This window comes from Littorina saxatilis, linkage group LG16 (genome assembly GCF_037325665.1).
Source record: "Littorina saxatilis isolate snail1 linkage group LG16, US_GU_Lsax_2.0, whole genome shotgun sequence".
Classification (NCBI taxonomy): domain Eukaryota; kingdom Metazoa; phylum Mollusca; class Gastropoda; order Littorinimorpha; family Littorinidae; genus Littorina; species Littorina saxatilis.
In genome coordinates, this window is record NC_090260.1 from 42111079 (window position 1) to 42119646 (window position 8568).

An 8568-nucleotide genomic window follows, 5' to 3' on the forward strand; every position below is an offset into this window, starting at 1 on the left:
TGTCTTTGAAGGTATTGCTCAGCTTTTGGTTTTAAGCAGAGTCAAGAAGTTTCTTTGAAGGCATTGCTCTAGCTTTTAGCTTTAAGCAGAGTCAAGAAGTATTTTGAAGGTATTGCTCTAGCTGTTAGCTCTAAGCAGAGTCAAGAAGATTATTTGAACGCATTGCTCTAGCTTTTAGCGTTAAGCAGAGTCAAAAAGTGTCTTTGAAGGTATTGCTCTAGCTGTTAGCTCTAAGCAGAGTCAAGAAGATTATTTGAACGCATTGCTCTAGCTTTTAGCGTTAAGCATGCAGAGTCAAGAAGATCGAGTGTCCTTGAAGGTACTGATCTAACTTTTAGCATTAAGCAAAGACAAGATGAGCTTCTTCCAAGATATGTTGCTCTAGCTTTTAGCACTATAATATGAGACAAGAAGAGCTACCTTTGGTGTACCGTATCAATACTCGAAATAGCTTCGAGCATTAAAGTGAGACAACAGGAGTTAACTTCGGAGTACTGTATCACTACTCCAGCTTTTAGCACTAAGATGCAACAACAGGAGTTAACTTCCGAGTACTGTATCACTACTCTAGTTTTTAGCACTATAAGATGCAACAACAGGAGTTAACTTCAGAGTACTGTATCACTACTCTAGTTTTTAGCTCTAAGATGCAACAACAGGAGTTAACCTCAGAGTACTGTATCACTACTCTAGCTTTTAGTACTAAGATGCAACAGCAGGAGTTAACTTCCGAGTACTGTATCACTACTCCAGCTTTGAGCATTATAAGATGCAACAACAGGAGTTAACTTCCGAGTACTGTATCACTACTCCAGCTTTGAGCATTATAAGATGCAACAACAGGAGTTAACTTCAGAGTACTGTATCACTACTCTAGTTTTTAGCACTATAAGATGCAACAACAGGAGTTAACTTCCGAGTACTGTATCACTACTCCAGCTTTAAGCACTAAGATGCAACAACAGGAGTTAACTTCAGATTACTGTATCACTACTCCAGCTTAAGCACTAAGATGCAACAACAGGAGTTAACTTCGGAGTACTGTATCACTACTCCAGCTTTAAGCACTAAGATGCAACAACAGGAGTTAACTTCGGAGTACTGTATCACTTCTCTAGTTTTTAGCACTAAGCTGCGACAGGATCAGCTTCCTCAGTCGCTCTTCACGGGCAAGCCTCCTGCGCTCCAACAGCACGTTGACCGTGTAGAGGAAAGGGTTGAGCGCCGAGTTGAGCGGCAGCACCAAGACCGCCACAGCCACGTTGACCTCGCCAGGGATTGGAACCCCGCGAGACGCTAGCAGACCCAGCAGCCCGATAGGGAACCAGCACAAGAAGTCCGACATAGCCACAGCCACCAGGCGTCGTGCGATGGTCAGATCCTGAGTTTTCCTCGTGGTGCTGGTGGCGGCTGCAGACATGGCGTTGGCTTGCACTGACAGGTAGATGACCAGCTGCCCGCAGCAGACGAAGATGAAGAGGACAAAGTTGAGGACGACAACGATGCTGAAGGAGTACCAACGACCTGGAAAGTCCTTCGAGGTGACAGGCAGAGGAACGCAGATACTGGTGAGACCGTAGAATCGCCAGTGTGACGTTATAGGCAGCAGGGGGACGGCCGCAAGAATCACACCTGCCAGCCAAGCCACGCATGACGCCAGGTGCGCGGACTTGAGACCAAAGCGCACCCTGCTGAAGGGGAAGCGCAGCACCAGGAAGCGGTCCAGAGTGATAAGGCACATGATGAAGGTCGACACCTCGCTGGACAGCAGCGACAGGAAGCCCGCCACTTTACACGCAGAGCTGTTTCTCCACCACATGTCGTTCCACAGGTATCTGTCCTTGTACGCCCGGTCAGCCACCCCGAGGAATATCAGGTAGACCCCCATGAGAAAGTCAGACAGAGACAGGTGCGTCACGAAGACCGCAAATCCTTGCTTGCTTTTGCTCTTACCCACAAACGCCCGGAAGACGAAACAAGAGCCGTTTCCAATCACGGCCACGAGAGCGATGACAAAGGTCACAGCGCTGTATGCTTCAGAGCCCAGCAAGTCATCACAGGAGGAGACTTCCTCGAAGGGCGCGGTGCACCTGTGAACGTTGAAGTCTGCAGGCAGAAGGGCGGGACAGCACATCCTGAAGGAGTCAGCGTACACAGCCTGCAGTGACCTCAAACCCTGAAACATCACAGGCGGCACGTGGCTCACGGGACAACCACGCAGGTCAACGACACGCAGCTCCGTCAGCCGCTGGAAACCGTCATCGAGGACTCGCTCTACCTGGCTGCCAGAGAGGTTGAGGTGCCGTAGTCCAGGGAAGGCGGTCAACATAGAGGCGTTAAGCTGCGGGGTGTACACCCCAGACAGGTCCAGCTCTGACAGGCGATCTCGTCGTCCCTGACCGCTGTCCAACACTCGTAAGAACACGTTGCCCGACAGGACCACCTTCCTCACCTGGGGCACTCCCTCCAACATCAAAGCGTTCAGTGACGTCAGGTTGTTGTGACTGAGGTCAAGATCAAGCAGGTTTGGCAGAGCCAGACCGTCCAGGCTGGTAAGACCACACTCTGTCAGACTGAGGAAGATCAGAAGAGGAGACCCTTTGACATCAGAGAGGGTGAGTCCACTGCCCGCTGCGTCCAGATAGCGAAGCCCTTCATACTCGCCCACAGTAAACCTCTGCTCGCAGTAAAAGGCCAGTCCTCGACAGACACAGTTGGGAGGGCAGCTCAAGTCACACAACAGTTCGTCGTCGTGCAGCGGGCACTGAGGGTAGCCGTCACACACACTGCTGGGATGCAGACAGACAGCAGACCCCCTGCAGCGATAGAAGCCCGGGCACGTGATCCTGTCACACGCAGCCTCGTCCTCGTGATGCAAGCAGTCAAACACACCGTTACAACGTAGATACACCGGTATGCAGTTCCCGTTATCCCGACACTGAACGTGTGTTTCTGGGCAAGTCCCATTGGGCATTTTGTAAAAAATAAATGTCCCGTTGTTAGCGACATCTAGCACATCAGGCAGAGTGGAATAATTGACCAAAAACTGAGGGTTTTGCAGTTTATCCATGCAGCCCTGTTCGTCCGCTTTGGACGATGAAAAGCAGTGCTCCCATCCGTCACAGACTTTGTCCCGTGGTATGCACTGTGAACACAGAGAGAAGGAACAACGAGAGTTTCAAGACAGCTGCTCAAACTATAGTTAAAGAAGAATGTAAATCACCCACAAAATATTGTCGCCAGTTTGGGTGGTCATGTTTGTCAATTTCAAGAATGATTGTGAACATATTTCGTTTTGAAAGCAGCTGTTAATCGTGTGTAAAAATCACGCATTTTTTAATCATAGATACAACGGAACATTTTACAACTTTATAATTCCTAGTCGCAAGCAACAATACAGTCAATCATCTTGTAAGCGCCCCGTATCGAGCAAACACTCACCCCTACTTTGGATCTAACGCTGTGTATGGGGTATAGTACATAGTAAACGCCGATCCCCCACATGAAGATCAATGATGTAAGGATTTTTAATTTTTAATTTTGTATCATTCGTACAATTCTGCATAGAGTACAGCCATTGTATTCCCCCCGCGGGTTAGGGGGAAGAATTTACCCGATGCTCCCCGTGTAAGAGGCGACTAACGGATTCTGTTTCTCCTTTTACCCTTGTTAAGTGTTTCTTGTATAGAATATAGTCAATGTTTGTAAAGATTTCAGTCAAGCAGTATGTAAGAAATGTTACGTTCTTTGTACTGGAAACTTGCATTCTCCCAGTAAGGTAATATATTGTACTACGTTGCAAGCCCCTGGAGCAATTTTGTGATTAGTGCTTTTGTGAGCAAGAAACAATTATCAAGTGGCTTTATCCCATCTCCCCCCCTTTCCCCGTCGCGATATAACCTTCGTGGTTGAAAACGACGTTAAACACCAAATAAAGAAAGCCATTGCATCTCAGTGTATAATGGAAGGATGGTACAAGACAACCATACTGACGGTACAAGACAACCATACTGATGGTACAAGACAACCATACTGATGGTACAAGACAACCATACTGATGGTTTCATACTCTCGCCAATGGAGTACCTGAAAAGCCATGTCAACAGAAGATGAAGGTACCTGTTTCGTGTTCATTTACATCATGAGCATTATTTGTAAACAAATTACAAAGCAAAATCATTTCTTTCATGTTTACATTATATTGTACCGTAAACTACCCTGTAGGTGCCAAGTGTCGAGTGAACGCCCCTACTTTCAGTAAAGAAAATAATGTGTGAATGGTATAGTACCCCATTCTGATAATCATCGCTCCACGGCTATCGCCAGTTTCTCTTTGACAACATGCTAAATTATTGCGCGAATCTATCAAAACAAGAATACAGAGTTATCTCCCATATGTTTTTCGCGAGCACTGATCTAAATTTGAGATCAGTGTTCGCGAGACGAAAATGATTGCAGATTGGCCGACTTCGACTGTGATCTCCGTTCTGTTCTTCGCAGTTATGATAAAGACATCGTTCTAAGGTCAAAACAAGTCGACATTTTGAGACTGCTGTCGGAAGGAGACCGTGATATATGGTTGCATCACTCTCAACTGGTTACAGAAAAAAATCGTCTGCACCGGCACGAACCGAAGCCAAAGTTGATTATTACGTGACACTTTAGAGTTGTTTGCACAGTATATATACTGTTCAAAAAAAGAAACGCATAGTTGCTACTTGCCAAATTTGTTTTATTTTTCGAAAAAATTAACAGAAAATCCAATATTTAGATTATTTGTTTGAAATTTGGTATGGACACAGTTGAATGCACACACAGTTCATTTGCATCTTCAAATCAATCAGTCAATCAATACGATTGGGTGCCGAGGCTGTCAAGTCAGTAGGGGGTGTGACTGCCTTGAGCAGCGACAACTGCCCGGCACCTTCTGGGCATGGACTGGATCAGATGCCGGATATCTTGCTGTGGGATGGTGTCCCACTCCTCCTGAAGTGCCTGCAATAGATCGCGGTGATTTGCCGGCGCTTCTTCTCGCCTGCGCACACGTCTGTCCAATTCATCCCAGAGGTGTTCTATCGGGTTCATGTCTGGCGACATGGATGGCCAGGGAAGCACCTGGACATGGTGGTCGGTGAGGAACTGGGTGGTGAGTCGTGCTGTGTGCGGGCGAGCGTTGTCCTGCTGGAATATGGCATCCTGGTCAGCCAGAAGAGGAAGGGCGTGTGGGCGCAGAATTTCCTCCACGTATCGCTGGGCAGTTATGCGCCCTTGGACGTGCACCAGGGTGCTCCTTCCAGCGGTATTGATCGCCCCCCACACCATGACGCCTCCACCACCATGAACGGGTGCCTCATCCACACAGTTGGGCGCGTAACGTTCGTTTACTCTCCGGTAGACCCTCCTCCGACCATCATGTCGCTGGAGCAGGAAGTAGGACTCGTCGCTGAACCACACGTGTCTCCAGTGATTCCGGACGGTCCAGCGAAGGTGCTGGTTGCCCCACTGCACTCGGTTCTGGCGATGGCGGCGGGTGAGGACAGCTCCTCTGTGAGGTCTGCGAGATCTCAAACCAGCTTCATGCAGGCGGTTCCGCACGGTCTGGTCCGATAATCGGTGTGGCCCGGGGAGAGCCTGGACAGAAGATGAGGCCGACAGGAAACGATTCCGGAGGTGGCGGAGCCGTATGAAGCGGTCGTGAGCAGCAGTTGTCGCCCTTGGTCTTCCCGCTCGAGGCAAGTCAGCAACGGAGCCAGTGGCTTGAAACCTGACCCACAGTCTACTGATGGTGCTCTGGGACACGTGGAAGTGCCTGGCGATTGCACTTTGACTTTGGCCTGCTTGTAAACGACCCAATGCAATTTGGCGGTCTTCTCTGCTCAATCGGGCCATCTTTCGTCGCTGAATTGTCGTCTGATTTCTTTGTGGCGAACAATCCGCTTTTATGGGTTTTGGAAGACATGGTGAGAGCTCAATATTCCCCGAGTTTCACGAGATTACACTGAAGCATGACGAGTGGTCATGCCAAATGAGCAATTTTGACATTGTAGCCACTGATAACGCATGCGTCACGTGCAGAGCTCACTTGTGGCAATGGACGAAAGGTCGACGACCAGATAAACATTTTCTGCAGTTTGGTGGATATCCTTGTAGCCATATAACTAAATTAACCAAATATTACAAGCTATGCGTTTCTTTTTTTGAACAGTATACATCCGCGAAAGATAGCTCGCTTGAAACTGTCTTACATATCAATTCCTTTGTAATTTAAAAATTACACAACACCATGAAAACTCATTATCGACGATCGCGAATCTGCTTATATCCATAACACACTACGAAAAGATCTAAATATGTAAAACAAAAAATTCGATTTCCTCTCCAGAGAAGGAAACCCAAGGCATCCTGTCAGGGATAGAATGAGACGCGAAGGGAAGTAACTCATTTTTGACCTGAGTTCAGGATGATAGTACCCAGTATACGTGCACCCAACCCCTATTTTGGACCACGAAGCTCAGAAAAGATTTTAGAGCTGATGGGTTGTTTTCATTACTTGATAAGCTAAGGCACACGGCATAGTCCTTTCATCCGAGCGATTGATGACAAAATTCAATGAAATAAATCTTATACTGTTCAGGTCGAATGTCATCACAGTCACACCTGAACAGCAACGAATAGACAGAATGAACGGCTTGGAGAATCTTCTTATGTTAGGTCGCCTTTGAGGGAATTATTGAGAACGACACATTTCATTATGTTTGACGGGCGCAGTGGCGTAGTGGATAAGACATCGGCCTTCTGATCAGAAGGTCATGGGTTCAAATCCCGGCCGCGGTGGGTTAAGGGTAGAGATTTTTCCGATCTCCCAGGTCAACTTATGTGCAGACCTGCTAGTGCCTTATGTGAACACGCAAGCACACGACCAAATGCGCACGGAAAAGATCCTGTAATCCATGTCAGAGTTTGGTGGGTTATAGAAGCACGAAAATACCCAGCATGCTTCCCCCGAAATCGGCGTAAGCTGCCTGAATGGCGGGATAAAAACGGTCAAAGATGTAAAAATCCACTCGTGCAAAAACATGAGTAAACGTGGGAGTTTCAGCCCATGAACGAAGAAGAAGAAGAGGAAGATTATGTTCTGTCTTTCTTCAACATGTCTGGCTACTCTGCAGAACCCAAGTAGTCAAGGTTGATGATATGCTTTCCTCTCCCCTCACACTATATACAGGAGCGCCACAAGGCTGCGTACTATCTCCCCTCCTGTTCACCCTTTTTACCAATGATTGTGTTATCTCTGATGACTCTGTAATAATAATGCAAACTTTTATAGCGCTATTCTAGAAAAATGTCTACTCTTAGCGCTTTACAATACATACATCGACCAAGCATACTATACACGCACAGGCAAAGAAACCGACCAAACATAACCAACAAACTATACATGCACAGGCAAAGAAAGCGACCAAACATACAATACACGCACAGGCAAGATAACGACCAAACATAAACAAACATACTATGACCAAACATAACCAACATACTATACGCGCGCAGGCAAAGAGAACAATCAGCACATGTAATAATTACTGACAACTAATAATGCAGGCATACAATGACAGTCCAATACACAGCCTCTGTACTCATCCTTAAGGTCTCAGATGACACAACTATTGAGGGCCTGATACAAAATTGTGACGAGTCTCTGTATCGGGACGAGGTGTGTAAGATGGTACAGTGGTGCGAGGATAATAATCTCCACCTAAACGTCCAGAAAATGAAAGAAATGATTATTGATTTCAGAAAGAAAAAGACCCCACTGACTCCCCTGATAATCAAAGATGAAAAAGTCGAAACTGTTGATGATTTCAAGTTCCTTAGTACCACAATTTCGAACAACCCGTCTTTGGATGCTAACATCATTCAGATCACAAAGAAGCCCCAACAACGCATGTACTTCCTGAGACAATTCAAACAAGTTGGTCTGAAAAAAGAAAATCTCATTCAGTATTATAGGGCAGTCATTGAAAGCATCCTGATATTTCCACCACTGTCTGGTATGGAAGTGCCACTGAAGCAGAACAATCAAGCCTAGATAGAATTGTCAGAACAGCATCTAGGATTGTAGGCTGTAGACTTCCGTCGATGTTATCAATCTATGCAGCCCGCACTAACCAGAAGGTCAAAAAGATACTGGCCGACCATACCCATCCTGCCAAAGACTTGTTCCAGGTCAAAAAGATACTGGCCGACCATACCCATCCTGCCAAAGACTTGTTCCAAACCATGCCTTCTGGGAGGTGTTCCCGCAGCATCCGGGCCCGTACCTGCCGTTCTAAGAATAATTGTTATCCAAGTGCTGTCCAGACCTCCTCACCTCTAAAACACATCTCCCGAATCTCCCGTTCCCCTGGTTCCTGTTCTATCTGTGTGTGTACGTGTGTATTTCATGTTAACTGTCATATTTGCGGTTATCAGATATATAGTATTTTACAATTGCGACCTATAATGGTGATCTTAATGTTAACTTTACTCTAATGCTCTAACTTAATGTTTTAGAGTCAAAGGGCATCC

General features: G+C 46.6%; 1 protein-coding gene across 1 annotated transcript; it reads right to left on the reverse strand.

The window, feature by feature from the left end:
- Nucleotides 1–1114: 1114 nt before the first annotated feature.
- LOC138950010 (G-protein coupled receptor GRL101-like) lies at nucleotides 1115–2974 on the reverse strand. Its single transcript, XM_070321792.1, has one exon. It carries the CDS (start codon nucleotides 2972–2974, stop codon nucleotides 1115–1117), a length of 1860 nt encoding a protein of 619 aa, XP_070177893.1.
- Between the last annotated feature and the right edge of the window lie 5594 nt (nucleotides 2975–8568).